Source organism: Ahaetulla prasina, chromosome 2 (genome assembly GCF_028640845.1).
Source record: "Ahaetulla prasina isolate Xishuangbanna chromosome 2, ASM2864084v1, whole genome shotgun sequence".
Classification (NCBI taxonomy): Eukaryota; Metazoa; Chordata; class Lepidosauria; order Squamata; family Colubridae; genus Ahaetulla; species Ahaetulla prasina.
Window position 1 is genome coordinate 89,141,845 of NC_080540.1, and position 21,836 is coordinate 89,163,680.

General features: G+C 40.6%; 1 protein-coding gene across 3 annotated transcripts; it reads right to left on the bottom strand.

Annotated features, from left to right (window-relative positions):
• Positions 1 to 6: 6 nt before the first annotated feature.
• Positions 7 to 21,836, bottom strand: MYOZ3 (myozenin 3). Of its 3 annotated transcripts, XM_058169712.1 has the most exons (8): positions 21,626 to 21,836; positions 20,357 to 20,450; positions 12,187 to 12,279; positions 10,077 to 10,231; positions 9,318 to 9,386; positions 7,142 to 7,292; positions 5,432 to 5,609; positions 7 to 2,527 (listed from the first exon to the last, which is right to left on the bottom strand). In XM_058169712.1, the coding sequence occupies exons 3-8, from the start codon at positions 12,269 to 12,271 to the stop codon at positions 2,356 to 2,358; spliced, it is 810 nt and encodes a 269-aa protein (XP_058025695.1). In that variant the 5' UTR covers positions 12,272 to 12,279; positions 20,357 to 20,450; positions 21,626 to 21,836; the 3' UTR covers positions 7 to 2,355. The 3 variants fall into 3 exon arrangements, with proteins under 3 accessions (XP_058025695.1, XP_058025694.1, XP_058025696.1); XM_058169711.1 differs by lacking the exon at positions 20,357 to 20,450; XM_058169713.1 differs by lacking the exons at positions 20,357 to 20,450; positions 21,626 to 21,836 and having other exon boundaries at positions 12,144 to 12,280.

Here is a 21,836-nt window from a genome sequence, read left to right on the forward strand (position 1 = left end):
GGTTCATTATTTTTTTTAAAAAAAAAATATTTCGAATTGGTTTTTTCAGTGATGCTTCGACCTAGCCTTTAGCTTATTTATTTGTTAAATTAACTTGCTGCCTGTCTTGCCATGGGGCTACACAACCTGGCTTACAATAATAAAAAGGAAGAAAATGAAAGGAGTGTAAACAGAAGTAAAACAATAAAATAAACGGACACAAAAAGAATCATCATCATCATCTTAGGCGTTGTCTTCCACTGCAGGATGAAGACCTGCATGTTTCCAAGCAATATAGTCCTGAACTTGCTTTTGCCAATTGGGCCCTCAATAATTGCTGATGTCATGATTCATGTTAATCAAAACGATGGATGGAGAGATGGAGTGATGGAGAGCAGACAGCAAGGGGAGGGGAGGTGGAGTCTGCCATCAATCCAGCACCACCTCCATTGTGGAAGGGCCCCATTGGGTTCCCAGATCAACCGGCAGAGCCAGGTCTTCAGGCTCTTGCAGAAGGATTGGCGGGGGGGGGGGGGGGGGGCAGAATGTTACTTTAAAAAGAAAGATGTTCCAAAGGGAGATGCTTACCAGAGAAGGCTGTTCTGGATCTCAAGAATCAAGAGTTCTTTGGTCAACAGGATCTGAATAGTCCCTCTCTGTCGGCATGAGTAGGTAGGATGGGCTTGTCCTAATGGGACAAGGCAGTTCCTCAGATAGCCTGGACCTATGCCATTAAGGGCTTTAAAGGCCATAACTTACACCTTGAACTGTATTTGGAAACAGATTGATAGCCAGTGAAATCTGTGGAGCTGAGGTGCAATATGGGTCATCCTTAGGGGCACCAAAGACTGCTTCCGCTTCCCCGCTTTGCATCAACTGAAGCTTCTGAATGGACTTCAAGGATAGCCCCCAACAGAGTGTGTTGCAGTAGACTAGGTGAGAAATGACTACAGTTGCATAATTGCAGCTGTCCAAAATGAATATATATTCCTCAACGCCTGCTTCATAATCCAGACTGGTGGAAAGATAAACCTATCCCACCATGCATTTTGATTTTTAGGCCTGTTGACATAGCTGAAACTCAAATTATAGTGTTATAATATTCATGTTCTTACTCTGTCAATTTCAGTTTCCAGACTGAAGGAGGTTGAACATTGACAATTCAGAGAAATGAGTTGCAAGACAAGAAAAAAAAGTTGTAATAGTTGTAATATTTTTTTTTTCTAGCAACTCTTATAACATCTAGCTTTGATCTCTCTCTCAAAAAAAATCTGGGTATTTAATTAGACAAACTAGACATAAACATAAATCCACATTTGACCTATCATTTTTTTTCAAAACAATATGAAATTCACTTGATTTCAACCTGCTTTATTTTATTTTAAGTTTAATTTCAATTTAGATGGCTACCCATCTAATGAAATGGATCTGCAGATCACAAAAGAAAAATTAAATTAACACCTCAATAAATCTATAAACCATAGCAAGGGAGATATGTATATATATATGTAGGTATTTGGTTATTCGGGTTTTCTCCCGCGTAAAATTGGAAGTGTCTTGGTGACGTTTCGACGAAGTCTCACTCATTGCTCCCAGAAGCACGAAGCTGAAGCCTGAAGATGATGAATGAGACTTCGTCGAAACGTTGCCAAGACACTTCCAATTTTACGCAGGAGAAAACCCGAATAACCAAAGACCTACATACAAACACCCGTAAAAACCTCAGAAAACACACACACACACACACACACACACACATACATATATATATATTGTCATCATTAGAACCATTCTACAGGCTCCATCATATATTCCAACCCTTATGCCTGATGGAATAACCAGGACATGAAAGCTGTATGAAAGGCCACCAGTGTTGGGGCAAATCTAATCTCAAGTCACCATGAGAGGAAAGCTCTGGGTCTTGCCAGCTGGCACTCTAATAAGGGGCCTGTGGCTTACCTTTTCTGCTGGATCTGATCAGGCAGGTAAACGCAATCAGAGAGAGGCTGGTTTATATGTCCTGCATTCTTTTATACTACTGTATCTTCTCATATCCCTAGATATATGTTCATTTAAAAAAATGTTTTGTGTTTTTTGCTCTTTGGATTGAATAATCACTTCCACTCCTTGTTTCAATGTTTTAAGCAATCATCCTATTATGAACTACATGGTTTGTTACAGTTTGTAGTCAAAATGGCACCAGGCGGGAGCATTTCACAATAAGCAATAAGCCAAAGTTGCTATTTTTACTTTCATGATGTGAGAAGATTTGTCTATTTTATGCTAAAAAATTTCTCTTCTGGCAATTATTTGTTAATAACTGGGCGTCAAGCAGGCATTGATTTTGGGATAAGAGATACAACTACGAGGCAGTCTCTACAGATCCTCTGATTCAGGCATAACATGTATCCATCCTTGAGGTGTTCTGTTGAAGCTGGGTCTCTCTGAAAGTAGCATCACATCATTCATGGCATCTGCAAGGGGCACAAATCCATCAAACCCAGGGAACGCGTCAATCAGTAAAGGCCCACCAAATGGTGTAGGAGTCCTATAAGGAGGATGAAGAAGCAATGGGTGGAAACTAATCAAGGAGAAAAGCAACTTAGAACTAAGGAGAAATTTCCTGACAGAACAATTAATCAGTGGAACAACTTGCCTGCAGAAATTGTGAATGCTCCAACACTGGAAATTTTAAAGAAAATGTTAGATAACCATTTGTCTGAAATGGTGTAGGGTTTCCTGCCTGAGCAGGGGGTTGGACTAGAAGACCTCCAAGGTCCCTTCCAACTCTGTTATTATGTTATGTTATGAGAAGTTCAAGACTGCTGGCAAACAAAGCATTCTGAAAACGTAAGTGGGGAAAATATTTGCTGCTGATACCACACAACCTGCAAGTGTTGAATGTAGCTAGCAATTAGCAAATTAAGCCACGATTCAAATGTTCCTCATGGTTTGTTAGTCAATACTTAAAATGTTCTGGCCAAGCAAGTTTCATTGTACTTGTTTGTATTAGGGTTGCAAAACTGATCACGGACACTGCAATAATTTCTTATGCCAGATTTGTTCAGTGAGCTTCTTATCAGTTTCGCAGATAAGCCAGTGAACTGCTTGGTGTGAAGTGCAAAGACGTTTCTTTTGAACCGTTTGTGTATACTGTTTTATAACCATTGTGTTTTCTGCAATGTACACTGGTGTGTGGGCGTGGGTTTATGCATGTGTGCTTGTACATGATCACAAAACAAATGATGCATTGTTCTCAAACAATAGTCAACCCAGAATAGTGAGTCTATTGTCAAAATCTTATTTTGACCTCATCCAGCGAAACAGTTATTTAATTCTGTAGTGAAATAACAGTGTAGATTATACGGATGAACAATGGAGTATTTTCAATTCTGCGTAAATACTATTTCAGGCATCTTTTGCTTCCTGATGTCATTTTTTGTTACTCGGGAGGAATCTGAGAGTTCACAAATTGGTTATCTTAAACTGTGCAGAAAATCATGGATTATGTAGGTTGCCAACTTCTCAAATTGGGCAGAATTTGTTTCCAAGCAAGCTCCAACAAATGAAACAGTTGCTGTAAAATTTCTAAGCAATATAAAGACTGATGCCATTTAAGCCATTTCTGTTTTATATTACCAAATGCCTACAAATGGAAGCTTGCAGCTTTTGACCTCTTCTCACTCTTTGGAGACTGAGCTTATTTTTCCCCTTTCTATGAAATCTGTGAATTGTTTTTGTTTTCACATTTTGTATAGGTGGATGGATGTACCTGGGTGCAGAGAGAGAACATAGTAGAACAGACCTGGACATTTTATGGCTCTTGGGTCATATATCCAGCCCTTCAGATGTCCCTGTCCAGCCTGTGGTATTGAAGGTGGCAGCCTTAGTGAGAGAGGGCAGGAATGCCCTCAGGGCAGGAGGGGCAACAGTGGCAGCAGCCGTCCACAACAATCCCATTTCTCATGTGGTCCCTTGAAAAAATGCCCACCCCATGGTATAGACAAAGAAGACCATGCCATCAAGTAATCTCCATTGTTTTTAAATTATGGTTGCATGCATTTTGGGGTGTTCTGCTCCGATTCGGGTTTAGAATGTGTTAGGAAACCAGGATGATTCCTTCTTAGAAACCATGGCATAATAATGCAGATGGGGTTTCCAAAATATGTGTTATTTACAATATATCTGGGTAATGTTGCATTAATGTGAGAAAGGATTAATTAGGATAGCACAAAATTTCATGCATATTCCAGGGTAAGCATATCAAAATTTCATCATTGGTGTTAAGTGTGGTCTTCTAAAGCAGAGGTCACTAACCTTTCGGACCTCAGGGACCACTAAATTCATAATTTTAAATCCTGTGGACCACTAATATGCTCTGCCTAATGACTGGGTGGGTGTGGCCATCTCAATGTCACTCACATCGAGGGCTGTCTCACCAGCCTCTACACACCCCTCCCCTGCCAGCCACTCCTTGCCTGCCAGCCTGGGCTCCTTAGGGCCCCAACAGGAAGCAGTTGTTGGAGCTAAGCAGCCACCACGAGAAAGAGTTGGCAAAACAGCTGGCTCAATTCAAATTGGATCTGACCAAGGAGGCAGCTCAGCAGAAGCACCTCAGTGAGGACTATGAGCATAGGCTTTCCAAGCAGAATGAAGACCTGCGGGAGTTCAAGACCAGGTACCGACGCCTGGAGGCTCAGCAGGCTGAGATGGTCAGCCAGTTCCAGGCCAGGATGCTTTCCCACTGGAAGAAGGCCCTCCAGCTCTTCACCATCAGTGGCACTTTCCTCCAGCCTTCGCCAAAGCCCTGCACTAGGAGGCTGAAGCAGACCCCAAGTCGGAATTGCTGCCCCCCTCTGACCCACACAAAAAGACCCCGAAGGGGGAGGCTCTCTGCAGCAACACAAATGTTCATTGCATGTATCCGGCCCAGGGACCATAGTTTGAGGACTCCTGATGCAATATAAAAAATGGAAATAATTTTTCTGTGGACCACCAAAATTTTCTCATGGACCACCAGATGGTGACTGCTGTTCTAAAGTACCAAGCTTCCTATCAGTCCAGGTCATTAATGTTCCTGGAAACTCCTCTTCCTGCAAGGCTCTCTGGCCATAAAGTCCACTCAATGATTCAGAGTGTTAAATTCTCTGGCTTCTGTGTTCAGCAGACTCTCAGAAAAACAAGGAATCTGCTCTTGTAAAAGACAGCAATCATAAAAAATTAAGCCGTTTGATGTGCTATACCCATAAACAGCCTTAATCAGTGTGGTCCATAGTGAAAGATACAAGTGAGCAGCTTCTGGAAGGATATATATTTTCTAGCATGCTTTAAAAAGCTAATATTTGAAAATATGCATATCAAGTCTTAGAGGAAAGGGGTAAACAACCTGATTACCATCCATAGAGTTTATGCAAAAAAATATATGCCAAAGAAACAGAGCAAGTCTTTTTACCTGTTGAAATTCCTAATGTCCAAATTATTCACTTTTCTGGGCTCGGGCAAATGGTTTTTCACATCTACCTGGTAATCAGCATTGCAGAAGAATTCCCGCCAGGGAGACCGATAACCTTTGGGGATTGCAGTTCGGTTAAATTTCTCTGGTGGAACTTCTTTTAGTGGTCCAGAATAGCCTGCAATAGAGATTGTCCAATAAAAACAACTGTTTTAAGTAATGTAACGCCAAAATTTCAATGATGGGTTTCAAATTGCTTATTTCTGGAAGAAGCTAGCACTCGTGATAGAGAAAAAATAAGTTTCGTTGGTTCGAAGTTGCGGGAAATCTTCATCAGCAACATGTTCTGCTTCTAGAGAGCTCTTCAGTTTCATTCTCCTTTAACCTTGTTATCAGTGACAGTTGCTGCAGTTTGCAGTTGCTTAGGTACTTTGGCACTGCACTATGTATTTATGAATCCATCCAACCTCAGCTGCTACCAAGAAGTAGTTAATGGCTGTCATTCCTGTTGCACTTCTGCCAGTGGTGAAATTTTTTTACTATTGGTTCTGTGGGCGTGGCTTGGTGGGTGTTGTGTGGCTTGGTGGGCATGGCAGGGGAAGGATACTGCAAAATCCTCATTCCCACCCCACTCTGGGGCCAGCCAGAGGTGGTATTTGCCAGTTCTCCGAACTGCTCAAAATTTCCGCTACCAGTTCTCCAGAACCTGTCAGAACCTGCTGGATTTCACCCCTGACTTTGCCCTTCATTGTCTCAAGTGGATGAGTGTATCAGAAGGAGGATCAGTCTTGGCTTCTTTACAATTAAAAATAAGGCTTCATTTTTTTTAAAAAAAGTGACTCCATCCGTTTCCTAATCAATCACGATTTGCCAACTATGGATAGACAATCCTCTGCTCCATTTTGGTTTTAAAAACATTCCCATCTTATACTAGAATAAGAACAGAACTATGAGGAAGATTAGGGGTATACTTCAATATTGTTGAGAGAAAATGTTGGAAATGTAGTATCCCTTTGACATGCAAAGAAATTCTATGATGGGACAATATCAAGGAGTTGTTTGAGAATAGATGATAAGGAAAAATCGGGGATAATTTAGGAGTGTTTACATTAGCCCTTATTGGGAGAAGGTGTGTGTGTGTGTGTGTGTGTGTGTGTGTGTGTGTATAAAATAAAATAAAATAAAATAAAATGGACATTATCAGGTCTCTCTCCATCAAAATCAACCTGCCTTCCTACTTATTCAGCAGCAACAAGAACTTCATCAGATGAAAGTGTCAAGGAAATGGACAACTGTCTGATCTGTCTGGATATTTTTGAACACAGGCAACCGTCTAGATTCCTCATCAAATCATCTTCTGTTAAGAGAAGGATGGTGTTCCATCAGTTGTCTTTCCAGGCTGATCAGTAAGTCCCTGTTTGCTGCTAATAAACAGTAGCTCATAATGTAAACAACACTCACCTCCCCATCATGGTATTATGAAAATATGACCAATAAGGTAAAGACAATATACTTCAAGTGAGCCCTCTCATGATCACATGGACATTTATGCCCCCCCCTCCTCCACCACCGCTACTCACAATTTATCCTTTTACTTTTGAGTTTATGATGGACCAGAGTAGCATTTTTTAAGAAAGTCTATGAGTCAAGTCCAGCAAGCCTTTCTTCCTTGATGTTATGGACAGCTTGGAGTAGTGAAGAGCTTCTTACCTGGAGCAATTGCACTGGGGTTCAGGGATTTGCTCATCCGCAAGACTTTGTCTGTTTTTTGTGGTACTTGGGGAGGTCCTCTCTTTCCTGAACCCTCCATGTAATTTATGTCATTCTGATAGTTTTCTTTGCCCTTTGTGGAGTGAGCAGACTGGCAGACAAAGGAGAACATGCATAAGAGGTAAATATTGTCTATCAATTTAAATAATAAATAAAATAAATATCAGACAAAATACCCAATTAGGACCAGGTTGTCTAGAAGCAATGGAAAAATGTAGGCGAGAGAAAAGAATTTTTTTCAGGCAACGTGATGAGTAACTGCTTTTAAACCATTCTCCCCCGGGTGGAAAAATAAATTCATCCATTGCCATTATACACAAACATTTTCTTCCACAATATCTGCAGTTAATCTTCAGTTTATTATTCTCTTCCCACTGTCCAGATTTGCAAAAATAAAAAATAAAAACCACAAGACTAACTCCACATACTTCCTGCTACTGAAACAATATTGTTAAAGGCTGAAGATACATTTATATATTGCAACCGTATGCAATCGTGGTTTCTAGAGCGATTACTTACACATTACCAAAACAGAAAAAAAGTATGATCAAAAAGACACCGATTTGCATAACATGTACTCAAGTGTATAGACAGATGCAAATGCAGACATAATTACTGTAATTTAAACATTTCATATTTCTCACCATACAGGAGCATATGACTTGAATGCCTTGTGAGAATGCTGTTCATGTGCTTACAAATTTTTGAACTAGCTAATATTACTAAGAATGGGGAAGATGCCAAAAAATAGAGGACTGCCTATTGATAGCATTTGTAATAAGGGAGATTCATCTATGAAGTAGGTCAAGTAACACCATAATAGCTTCCTTCTAATGCAGGAGTCTCCAACCTTGGCAACTTTAAGACTTGTGGACTTCAACTCCCAGAATTTTGGGAGTTGAAATCCACAAGTCTTAAAATTGCTAAGGTTGGAGACCCCTGTTCTAATGTACCAAAAGACTCTCAAAGAGTCTTTTGGTGCATTATAGCATGGTAATTTTTCAGCCTTACAAGAGTGGACAAATTGAAGCCCTTTTTTGGTGTTTCTTCAAGCCCTTCTGACTACAGTTGGTGAAATCAAAGGCTCCTGGCATTTTACAACAACTGTCACAAAAGCACTAAAATATATCAATTTTTAAAAAGGGGAAATTGCCGAAACTCCTTACTAAACCTATCAGTAGCGAGATGATTCATGTGACACCATGCTTCTTGCAGCCGCTATCCTCACCCCCAAGTGATCTGTGTAGCCTCAGAAGGCTCTGCCACCACAGTTGCCAGGATTCCATGAGAAAAAGGAAATGCAGGAAATACAGGAGTATATAAACCCAGGAAGTTTAACTCTGTTAGAAGAAAGCTACAAACTAATTTCAGACAGTTGTTGAGTTTAGCAGAATTTTCATCCGGGGAGTACTAAATTCAGCACTTTATTTTTATTTTTATAAATAAATAAACAAAAGAAAGAAAATTCGGAAAAGGGACGATGGGATTATAGTCAATTAGTTCCTTTTGCTAATGAAATTTGCTCCAGAGCAGGGGTCTCCAACCTTGGCAACTCAAAGACTTGTGGACTTCAACTCCCAGAATTCCTCAGCCAGTGAAGCTGGCTGAGGAACTCTGGGAGTTGAAGTCCACAAGTCTTCGAGTTGCCAAGGTTGGAGACCCCTGCTCCAGAGAGATGCATCGGAACAGATCTGGAGCAAGGCTGGAATTTGCTATATATGCTCTGGTGTGAAATTGGATTTTGCTTCAGGTATGTTCTAATGCAGGGCTGTCAAACTCACAGCCCACGGACCGGATCTGTCACGAGCTGGCCACACCCATGCCCGGTTTAGCGAAGGGAGAAAAAGTCACAATACGTCATGTGACGATGCTGTGACGACACGAGTTTGACACCCCTGTTCTAATGGATATGATTATCATGTTCTAATGGACATGATTATCTCATTTCCATTAATACCTAAATATTAATTTGGAAAGATCATTCAAACTCATTTTTTTTAACAAAAAATGGCGCCCATGCAAAAAGAGTACTGCCACAGAGGGAAACTCTAAGCCATTAAACTCCAGGCCAACCATATGACACAATCCCAGGTTCTGATCAAGTAACTAAGCATACCCTCCATCCTTTGGTAGTTTCCATTCCATTGTATTCTGGGTGTGAGCCTCCACCTGCCATGTTGGAGTCCTAGAAAGAGAGAGCAAAGGATAGCATATTTAGAAAGGTAGAACCAGAGAGAAGACTTGAAACCAGAAAGCATACATCGGTTTGCTAATAATCTGAATATAAGCTTGTCAATTAAATATATTGAAACTTGCAAACTAGTAGAATGTATAATGCAGACATCTAAGTGGTCTACAGTGGTCTCTAGGCATTCCCATAACATTAAGCTAATATAATGGTTTAGAATCCACATGGGAGATGGAATAATTTCTTCCATGCATAGTATTTGTGTGCAGATGGATAGATGGATGGAGAATTAATCAGTAGCTAGTAATTTAAGCTTAATTATAGTTCTTTATGCCAGAAGAGTTTCTCACGGAGTTTCTACTCTAATCTAATTGGATTTGCTCTAACCTAATAATCTATTCTATCAAGTAATTAAACCTAACCCCGAGACTTATGCTTCAAGCCAAGCAATGACTATGGTTTGCATTGGTCTGTCTCCTACAAATCTACCCCAGCTGCTTCAAGATGGGAAAGATCCAGGCTCTTGTGCTTAGACATTTAACAATTTTGATTAAATTACACTATCTGAAGTGAAAATAAATGTTGATTTGATCGGCTTTAAGCGGGATACCTGCCTTGCCACTTCCTGTTTTGTTCCTGACTGACATCTCAATAAGAATTTTTTCCCAGCGCGCTAATATGACTTACAATTTTGTAGCCTGCAGGATTCTCCAGCACAAAACGCTGCACTCTCTTCTGTCTTTGTTGATAAAGTCTCGACCCCCTGTTTATGGACAGGGACAATTCCTCCATCATCAAGTCTTGAGGAGTGCTAACCTTCTTTCCCAAGTCTAATTCTGGAGCTGAAGACACAAAGAAATATATATATGAGACTTCGAATGAGACTTCGTCGAAACGTCGCCAAGACACTTCCAATTTTACACGGGAGAAAACCCGAATAACCAAAGACCTACATACAAACACCTGCGAAAACCTCAGAAAACACACATATATATATACACACACACACACACACACATATACATACATATATATTCAGATTAAGAAATACGGGGGCATTTGTTTCACCCTTTGACATTCTTTGCCAAAAGAATGTTTAACCCAAAAGACTGCAGTCAAGATTACTTTTTAAGTTAAAGTGTGTATAGACATTAGACCAGGGTGACCAGGTTCTGACAGGTTCTGGAGAACCGGTAGCGGAAATTTTGAGCAGTTCAGAGAACCAGCTGGCTGGCCCCAGCGTAGGGTGGGAATGGAGATTTTGCAATATCCTTCCCCCAGGAGTGGGGAGGGAAAGGGGATTTTGCAGTATCCTTCCCCTGCCATGCCCACCAAGCCGCACCCACAGAACCAGTAGTAAAAAAAATTGGATTCCACCACTGAATTAAACCTACTGTAATTAGAGAGGGAAGTTGTTGCAACAAGAAACTTTCAGCATAATTTTCTGCTTGTTTTCCTTGGTGTTTACCCTATTATTCCCTAGAAGGATCTTTGGTTTTTGTAGCTGAGGTTGTGGCCAGCTAAAAAGCAAACACATGGGCACATCTCTTTCCAGATGAACAAGAACAAATATTCCTTGAGGAATATTCCTGGCACTAGGCTTTGCACAATAACTTACAACAGTTCATTTAGTGACCATTTGAAGTTACAACGGCACTGGAAAAAAAACGACTGATGACTGTTTTTCAAACTTACAACCATTGCACCATCGGGGGATGGTCATGTGATCAAAATTTGGATGCTTGACAACTGATGGTTGCAGTGTCCTGGGGTCATGTGATCAACTTTTGTGACCTTCCAACAAGCAAAGTCAATGGGGAAGCCAGATTCATTTAACAACTGTGTTGGTTACTTAACCACTGCAGTGCTTCACTTAACAATTATAGCAAGAAAGGTCATAAAATGGGGCAAAACCCATTTAACAAATGTCTCATTTAGCAGCAGAAATTTTGGGCTCAGTTGCAGTCATAAGTCAAGGACTACCTATAAAGGGATGATTGGTATCAGATATACATTTCCCTGCATAGCTGGCTGATTCTCCAGTTGTTGAAAGAGAAAAGACCTATTATGGGCAGAAATAGCTTTGCAGCACACTCTGGTGTAGACAAGTCTGTCTCCACCAAATGTGTATTGGCTAAGGCAGAACCATAACAAGCAAGGGAAGAATCATCCTGTTTGTTGCTGGTAAGTACAAATCTCTCTTATCAACTTCCTTTTACATCTCTGAATATTTGCAATTTGGCCATCTTCAGATCTATTGAAGATGGACATTAATTCACAATTGCCTGAATTTTACACCACCTTCTACTGCATAGAATATACTCAGAAACCAGAGGTGGGTTTCAGCAGGTTCTGACTAGTTCTGGAGAACCAGTAACGGAGATTTTGAGTAGTTCGGAGAACCAGTAAATACCACCTCTGCCTGGCCCCGCCCCCATCTATTCTCTGCCTCCCAAGTCCCAGCTGATCGGGAGGAAATGGGGATTTTGCAGTAACCTTCCCCTGGAGTGGGGAGGGAATGGAGATTTTACAGTATCCTTCTCCTGCCATGCCCACCAAGCCACGCCCACCAAGCCATGCCACACCCACCAAGCCACGCCCGCAGAACCGGTAGTACACATTTTTGAAACCCACCACTGTCATAACCATGTGTTTTACATTAGGATCTGAAACCTTCACAGTTCATCTGAATTATTCACATCTTCTGCTTTGTAAGGGCCTGCAGTGATCTAAAATGCTAGAGAAGCCTATTACCTAGGAAGAATCTAGAAAATTATGGCAGTCAAAGCCGATTTACCCTCTTCTCCATGAATGTCTTTCACAATGGCTTTAATTGGTTCATACTGCTCACTTTTGAGGTACAAGCGTGGAAGGGGAAACATATTTCCAGCTGCAAGGAAAGCAAGATTTGATTAGTCTTCACATAGCCACTTATTTTTCTGCATTTGTTTCCAGTGCTAAAACTTTCCAGAAATAGAAATAGGTATAGAAGTTTGATAAATACATAAATAAAGCTTGCCAGCAAACTAATTCTACTGAGAAAAGAGACAAACAGTGTCTAGGTAGAAATAAGGACTTTGCATATCTTTGGTGCACTGTTTGATCTAATGCCGCTCAGAATTTAATTAGTCCTTCTACCTGATATCAGTGATCATTGCATGCCAATGTCATGTTTCTAATCTATGTTGGAAAATGAGCTACATTTTTTCTCCTTAAAGATAATACTTTACATTTCTCCTTATTGAAAGACATCTACTTTTCAACCTGCTGTTCAACCTGCCCCTGATAGCAATCTCATTTGGTCACCCTGGCTGTTGGCCAGACCTCTCAACTTTGTGACATCCGCACATTTGATAAGTAGCCCATCAACTGCATTATCCAGCTAATAAATCCAAATGTTGAATGATATTGGGCAAAAGTTAAATCTCTGCAGGACCCACTGTCCATCACTTCCCAACATGATATAGAACTATTAGTGCAGATTCTTTTACTGCAATTAGACATCCAGTCATAGACGCATTTTATTATAATGCCACGCAAACCACATTTTTAAACTTTATAAATGAGGATATCAATGTCAAATGAAAAACAGTCCCGGTACAGAACCTTTGGAAAGCTAAACAATAATAAAAAGTGATGCATCTGGCAATTGACATTTTCAAATTTCAAATGGAGAGGCAAGGGAGAAAGATGAGTCCGCTACTCGTGATATCACAGCTGGATTGTTACAATTGTGATCATTCCATCCTGGATTGTTCTTGTGTCAATGGCATCATAGTCACCCGCAAAGACACTCTATTTCAAGCTGAGACTGTTAAGAAAGGATGAGCAGCATAGTACTGCCTTGCATTCCAAGAAGGGTCTTATTGAAGTAACTGATTGGCTCTCCTTGTCTTCCAGCTTCTGGAATCCTCCTATGACAGCAGTCTGTTGCCAGGGCTGTGAAAATAGCCGTTATGCCAACACGAGCTTGGAAGACAAGAGAGGGATTGATTTTTAATTTTTCCCCACAATTTCAACATTACCATAAGAACCCATCTCTCTAGGCAGTTTGCAAATCAAGTAATAAGATCAATAAACACCGAAAACATCATAATTCTAAGAGAAAGCAAAATTTAATGTAGCCCACCGCTGATCAGAAAATAATAGATGTTAATTTGAAATAGCTTGTCAGAAAAACTGATTTGGGGAGACAGTCAGATCTTGGGCAAGCTTATTTCACAGATTCAGTATAGCTTGTTGCTTGGTTGCTTGCTTATTTATTTATCTGTTTGGCTGTTTATCTATCCCTTTATAATAATAATAATAATAATAATAATAATAATAATAATAATAATAATAATAATAATAATAATAATGACAACGACGACAACAACAACAATAACAACAACAACAACAGAGTTGGAAGGGACCTTGGAGGTCTTCTAATCCAACCCTCTGCCAAGGCAGGAAACCCTACACACCATTTCAGACAAATGGTTATCCAACATCTTCTTAAAAATTTCCAGTGTTGGAGCATTCACAACTTCTGCAGGCAAGTCGTTCCACTGATTAATTGTTCTGTCAGGAAATTTCTCCTTAGTTCTAAGTTGCTTCTCTCCTTGATTAGTTTCCACCCATTTATCGATCATCTATCTATTTATTTATTTTAAATTTATTGGTTGCCCATCTTACCACAGGATGACTCTGGGCAGTTTACAATTGTAAGCTAAACATTGCTTTTAGGTCTTTACCTCCACCTCCCAAAATGAGGGTACCACAGCAGACTCTTGAGTCGAACAGCCAGATCAGCCAGAGTCAAATTGGAGGAGATGGCCTTTATAGATTCAGACTGATACACTGATTCATACTTGGGCACTACTTACAGCTGCTGCAGAATTAGCAAAATAGATGTGATATTGCTGAACTTGTGTGTGCCCATTGGCATGTAGAGTGCTGCAGGTAAAGGTGAAAGTTTCCCTGCGTAGTAATGTCCGATTCTAGAGCATAGTGGTCATCTCTGTTTCTTGGCCAAGGGACCCAGCGTTGCCCAAAGACATTTTCCACAGTCATATGGCCAGCATGGCTATACACCAAAGATGCATGGAACACTGATACCTTCCCACCAAAGTGGTGCCTATTAACCTACTTTTGAACTGCTAGGTGGGCAGGAACTGGAGCAAGTAATCAGAGCTCACCCTGTTGCGCAACGCTTGAATCTCAAACTCAGGCTTTCACCTGTCCAAATGACAAACTCAGCATCATTAACCACTGAGAGTCTGCATTTTGCATCAATTTCCATTTCTGGGTGATCTTCAAAAGGTAGCCCTACATATAAGTGATGAGAACTTGTAACTGCTGGAGAGTAACTCTCACTCCAAAAGGGCTGTATCTGTGCACCAACAAAATCTGGTGTATCTGAGCTACAGTTTCCACCTGCTGATGTAAGTGGAACTGCAAATCCAAAAGGACTTACACATTGAAGACCTGCTGCTACAGAGTACACCAAAAATAGCAGAGTAGCCATAGAACCACCATATGGTTGCTAGGCAAATGTCAACTGCAAACTGATGAATGATTCTCTCAGTAGCCTCATGTAAGGGTTCAATTGTGTGGGAGAGATTACTGAGGCCTGCAGCAGGCCTGAGTTGATTGATTGATTGTTGACTGATTGATTTTAAGCTGATATGCCACCATCTCTGTCACGATGGCTTATAGCAAGATTAAAAGATTCATGGTATAACAAACATAGCAACACTAAAACAAACATCCAAAGTAAATCTAAAATATCTTTAGCATTACAGCCTTAAATTATCCATGGTAAGAATTTTAAAAACTAATCTCATAATAGATGAAAACAATTACAATCCTCTTCGGTAAATTTATCACACATAACATAAAAGAAAAACCACACGATTAAGAATGAACCAAGGAAGACAACATTAAACCACCCAAGGTCTTCTGGAATGACACAGTTTTTAATACTTTTTTGAGGCATATCTGATACACAAAGGGAGGCTGTTCTATAATATTGGAGTAGAAAGTTATAATTGGGAAGTGCAATCCCGAAGTGCCTTGACACCAAGTTATAAAGGGACTTATAGGTCAAACTCAACATTCAAATTGCACTTGAAACTTATTACAGAGCTGGTCTTTAAGCACAAGGATCATATGCTTTAGAATAGAATAAAATAGAATTTTTTATTGGCCAAGTGTGATTGGACACACAAGGAATTTGTCTTGGTGCATATGCTCTCAGTGTACATAAAAGAAAAGATACGTTCATCAAGGTACAACACTTACAACATTTGATAATAGTCATAGGGTACAAATTTAACACTTAATGATACAACACTTGATAGTCATAGGCTACAATTAATCAGGAAACACTCAATTACAGTATAAATCGTAAGGATACAAGCAACAAAGTTACAGTCATACAGTCATAAGTGGAAGGAGATGGGTGATGGGAACAATGAGAAGATTAATAGTAGTGCAGATTTAGTAAATAGTTTGACAGTGTTGAGGGAATTATTTGTTTAGCAGAGTGATGGCGTTCAGAGGAAAACTGTTCTTGTGTCTAGTTGTTCTGGTGTGCAGTGCTCTATAGCGTCATTTTGAGGGTCACGGGTGTCAAACTCTCCATGTCACATTGCCTTCACATGACATAAAGTGATGTTTTTTCCCTTTGCAGAGCCGGGGTGGACATGGACTGCGTGTGATGTATCTGGCCCACAGGCCACCAGTTCGATACCCCTACTTTAGATGATTAATACCTTCCACCACATAGACTGCTCACTTTGTCTCCATTGCAGTTTCCAATTGATCTTTAAAAGTAGCTCCACTTAGAGTACATTTGGGGATATGTATTTAGTCCATTTAATCCACAACCATTGAAGAAGCCACTACAAAGCAGTGTATCCCTAACAATTGACTCATGTAAGTGCGCTGGAAGGATACCAAAGCTTTGGCATTAACAGTAACTAAAGGAACTGCACTCCAATCATCCACATGTCAATAGATGTCATCTACTAGAGCAGGGGTTTCAAACTCAAGGACCGGGGCTAGGATCCAGCCCTTGGGGTGCTTAGATCCGGCCCTGGGGCCGGCCTGGAAATAGCAAAGGACTGGCCCACGGTGCCTCTGCCAGTGAAAATGGAGCTCTGTTTTCACTGGCAGAGGGCTGCAGGCGGCTGTCATGGCCGAAAATGGGATGTGGGCTCCATTTTTGCTGACAGAGAGCTATCAAAACAAACTTAAAACAAAACAAAAGGAGAAATGAGAAGAAGGGAGAAGAGGCGAGGGAGGGAGGAGGGAGGGAGGGAGGAAGGGATGAGATTATAATGAGAGTGAGGGAGGGTCTCAGGGAAGTCCTGCCTTAGCACTTGGCCACCACAGGTGACCCCGACATGCCCACCATGGCCAGATCCATTCCCGGCCATGCCCCCTGGCCCTCCGAAGTCAGACACAACTGTGATGCGGCCCTCAATGAAATCGAGTTTGACATCCCTGTACTAGAGCAACTAATATTATTTTCATCCCATGTTTAATGAAGGGAACAGATAATCAGCTGTATCCAAAATCCTTAGTAGCACAAACCCCATCACCTTCTACAAAATCTTCTCCCAAGAAGGGAAGGTTTGACACTGGGCAGAAATGGTCTAACGTGGTGGGGCCCTTACTTCCACCTTGGCTGCCAGGAAGGACAGTTTTCAGCCCACAAGAGGCAAGACTGCCACATCAAGAACCCTGTTCAGGTTCTCAAAATCCATAACACTTAAAAAATCCATGAAAAATCATCTGATTTTTAGTTTTTGCAAACTTCACCTCCAGCTCTGAGGAAATACAAGTTAAATAGGGGAAAAAAGATGCCAGCATTTTAATCTCTTTTTAAATTATGTATCTGATATAATACACAATAATCTTGTCCTGTCCTGTTTTGGCTGTTTGACTGATAGTTCTCCGTGCACAACTATTCTCCAGAAAGGGCAAATTCCAGTTGCCTATTATTTCTCCATGAGCTCTATACACTCGGAGGCCTTCCCATTAGAGCTAGGCAGAGTTTGGGGTTCAAAGGCACCTAGTGGTGATTCAGAGCTTCCAGGGATGAACCTCGGAGTTCATATTTGCAACTCCTTGAGTTTCTTTTCCTTTGTGGAATCATGCCATAGTTACAGTAAGCAGTATGCCCTAATATCTATGCTCGTAGCTTCTCTATTTCCTGGAGCATTCAAAAAGCATCAGAACTTCAATCTAAAAAGGAATCAGAAGAATTAGCGGGTGGAAAGAATGGTCATCTGAAAAAGGGCAGACATCACTGCTGATGATGTATGGCAAGGGAAGCATCAGAAAAGCCAGGCTGAAGTAAATTGTTAGATATGTTAATGATTCTCTATTTCCAGCTTCAGAATACTTTTAGAGTGGATTTAATAACAGAGTTATCGGGAATAAAATATTGGGAGACACTGAAAAGACATAGGGCTTTATTTATTGTTCAAATTTTTTTTTTATTGTTCAGATTTTTATACCACCCTTCTCCGAAGACTCCTACAAGCTTGGGCTTTTGCTTGCTTTGATGCCATTGAGTCAGTCTTGACTCCTGATGTTTGCCTGCACAAATCCATGTAGTATTCTTGCCAGGCGTTTGGAAGTAATTGGTCTTTGCCTTCTTCCTAGGACTGAGAAAGGGTACCTAGCCTCAAATCATCTAGTTCACTTCATGCCTAAGGTGGAACTCAAACTTGCAGTCTTCTAGTTTGGTGCCTTTCTCACTACACCAGGGGTGTCAAACTCAAGGCTCGCAGGCTGGATCCGGCCCATGGGGTGCTTAGCCCCTGGGACTGCCCTGGAAACAGCAAAGGACTAGCCCGCGGTGCCTCTGCCAGCAAAAATGGTGTGTGTTTGTGTGCGCACGTGCATCTGGCCCCCCCAAACTCCATTTTCACTGGCAGAGGGCTAGCAAAACAAACTAAAAGCAAAACAAAAGAAAAGGAGAAATGTTTCCCCTTTTGCATTTCAGCTTCCAAGAATGGACAGGGAAGGAGAAAGAGAAAGACAAAGAGGAAAGACAAAGAAAAAGAAGGAAAGAGAAAAGGAAGGAAAAAGAAGGAAAGGGGAAGGAAGGAGGAAGGAGAATGAAGAGGGAAGGAAGGAAGGAAGGAAGGAAGGAAGGAAGGAAGGAAGGAAGGAAGGAAGGAAGGTGTTAAGTTCTGGAAGTAACGAGGCTGGAGACCAGGGTAGTGACAACAGCTCTTTAATATAGGGTGAACCCAGCAGCAGGCTGGGGGAAAAACCTCTCCTTTTATACAGTTCTGCTGGAGGCTTCGTCCAATCAGCAACGTGCTGATTTCCCGCTCAAATATTTAAAGGTACAAACATGAATACATAACAGAAGGAAATTATAATGAGAGGGAGGGAGGGTGTGAGGGAAGTCCTGCCTTAGCACTTGGCCACCACAGTGCTCCAACATGAGTGATGTCAAGCTGACCATGCCCCGCGCCCCCCTCCCCAGGTCAAACACAAAATCTGTTGTAAGAAAAATCTGCTTCCCTCTCTGGATTTTCAATATAAAGTACAATTCATTAACTAACACCTCCCCACCCCCAGCCAACATATTAACATAAGGCAAAGAATGCTAATTAACATTTCTTCAGTTATTTCAATTACATCTTAATGTAATTGCCAATTAGAACAGCTTAGTAAAAGCAGGGGTTGCACAAAGAGAATATGTAGAATTGCTGAGCCATATTTTTTCTCTCTCTCTCTTTCTCTTTCCATTCTCCCCAAATTCTTCAGGACAATTTAGGTTGAATTGGTCAGGTTTTCTCCTTGAGGTCAGAGCAGAACAGCATGTTTTCTTCTGAATTTAAAACAAAAGTTCTGAATCATGCATATTTGATCTGTAATTTGACAAATCCAAGCTGGTCTGTGTGAGAATGGAATGTTTTGAACCCAGCTGAGCTATTAGTATTAGCCAGAGGGGAAAAAAGATTAAAATGGACTTATAGTTATCCACTGACCAATACTAAGTTGCTATAGAACAGGGGTCTCCAACCTTGGCAACTTGTGGGCTTCAACTTCCAGAACTCTGGGAGTTGGAGTCCACAAGTCTTAAAGACGCTAAGGTTGGAGACCTCTGCTATAGAATATAACCTCTTCCTCCCAGAACTGTAATGAAAGTTCAGTAATAACTGGCTTATATCCATAGATTCTTTCTTAGAAAAGATCCAAATTTGTGGGAATGGCCTTCAGCTGTAAACAGCTGAACACTTGTTGTCAAAGCATAAGCAGAAGGTTAAGCTTTTTGAATGGGGTGGTTCTGTCAGGAAGAGCTACACTTCTCAGCAAAAGGCTTCATATGGGACTCCATGTCTCCTTTCATCCCAGAAAAGCCTTCCTTAAATCTGCCAGGACTATATTTAGTTGGTGACCTGAGAATACTGGAGATGCACTCCTGACCTTGGACTGTGAAGGATGCAGGCAACATTTTTTTTAAAGAAAGGATGGACTTACAGGGTTAGAAGAAGCAGGGAGGTTTAATCCTAAAATCACAAAAACTGCAAAATTGGGAGATCAAGATCATCAACAATTCCTATAGCTGCATTTCAGAAAAGTTGATTTTTCAAGGAATGAAGGACTTTTCATCAACCTATACATTTCAGTTACTATCACTTGCACACAGACCATCAGCCCAATCTAAAATATCACTCATGAGTGCCTATTCCTGGTCTTGTAAAATGATTGACAAAAATCTCCTGCACTTCTTTCTATATGTAGGTTTGTGAGCCTGAATACTCATTAACCTGTATGTCTGAATTTAGGAAGAATTGACATTCTTCACTGTGCAGAACAATTTCTTTATTATTACCTTTTTAAATCCCCCCATTAATTCTTTTTCTCCACTTTTTTCACTCTAGTTCCTTATTTATCCCATATTATTATCAAATGGGTAGTTTCTAAATTTTATATATGAATAAATAAATATTTACCTTTTATCTCATATGAATATTTGAACCATTTCCCAGTAGAAAGTAAGAAACAAAAGTCCTTGAATTTGCCTCATATCTACCTAAATCCATGACCCTGTTTTAAACAAAAAATAAAAAAAATAAATATATTGGTTGGTTGGGAGAATATTTTTTTGTCTCATAAGATACCTAATTTTGAGAGCATAGTCTCACTCTGGTGTGTTCTGATTCAAGCTACACAATTCTTGCTTGTTTTTACCATCATTTAAGAGCTAGAGTATCTGGTATATTTCAACGGAAATAAATCAGTGCATAATTGGGCAAGATTTTGGTCTATATGTGTCTCGTTGCCTCAAAAACCTGTACAGGTGTAGCTGCAGGAAAGCTAAGAAACTACAAAATGTATTAGCCTTTAGTTGCCTAAGCAAATACCTCTGAGCTAAGCGAAGAACGTACTTCATGGTTTCAAATAACCATCAGCTTGGTTCAAGAGCACAAACTGGTGCTCTGAGTATGGGTGTGCAACATTCTTCCAATAGCAACTGAAGTAATTTAGTGCTGGAGTCAGAAAAGAAGGCTTCAACCATATATATCTATAGATCTACACATCTATCTGAGAGGAAGTCTTCTGGAGAAATGGACAGAACTGCAGACGAAAATAAACTAATGGAGAGCTGAGTTTTGTTTTTCTTTCTTTAGTAAATTGAGTGAGAAACCATCAGTTTTAGATGAACTTAGGGAATCTTAATATACACTCATCTACTTTTTTGGACATTATATGTGTTTATCAATGGGCTCTCATCAGGTTGTGCCAGCAGTCACAATTTCTCTTCCTTACCCGCTTCTGCCTTCCAGGTCATCTCCTAGCAGCCCTTTTCTAATGCTGGGTCTTACATTCTTAGAGCTGGGCAATTTGACATTCCCAGATCAAAGTCTTGCCAGAGGACAATTCGGCACCCAAAGAGTCAACCCTTGGCATGGAATAGCAAATCTAATACATCTGTAGGGGTTGGATAGGTCTTCACATTCATGTACTGTTATTAAATACAGTCTTGTTCCCAGCACTAGCTGTTGAAATTCCTTAAATTGTTAAAGATCTACTCTTAAATTCTACAAGGCTTTCTCTGTTCCCTCTGAGAGATACACCTGTTGGGTTGTCTAATCCTCAATAATACATGTACTAAATAAAACTGGTTATCCAAATGATTGGCATAATCTTCCACAGTTTTATCATAGCAGCCACGCCACACACAAATGTCTCCCAAACCAAGGTACAAGAGTTCTTCCTACCTGCTCAGGATCTTATTCAGACCACAGCAGAGCCTCTGTTGTGAAGTCCTGACAGAGCGGATGATTCCCAGGTGAGGATTAGAGCCCCGTGTGAGTTTTTGCAGCACTTTTTCCTCACCCAAGAGATTCTCCAAGTCAGTGCTTCCCAGCTGTCCCAGGTCTTGCTCTTGTGCCTTTTTTGATCTTTCCCCGCTGGGATGCCAAGTTTCTA

Coding starts and splice junctions, on each gene's coding strand:
- MYOZ3 (XM_058169711.1), bottom strand. CDS start 12,271: ATGTTTCCCCTTCCACGCTTGTACCTCAAAAGTGAGCAGTATGAACCA. Junction 7,293..9,317: donor AAACTACCAAAGGATGGAGG/GTATGCTTAGTT, acceptor TTTGTCTGCCAG/TCTGCTCACTCCACAAAGGG. Junction 2,528..5,431: donor GACATTAGGAATTTCAACAG/GTAAAAAGACTT, acceptor TCCTCCTTATAG/GACTCCTACACCATTTGGTG.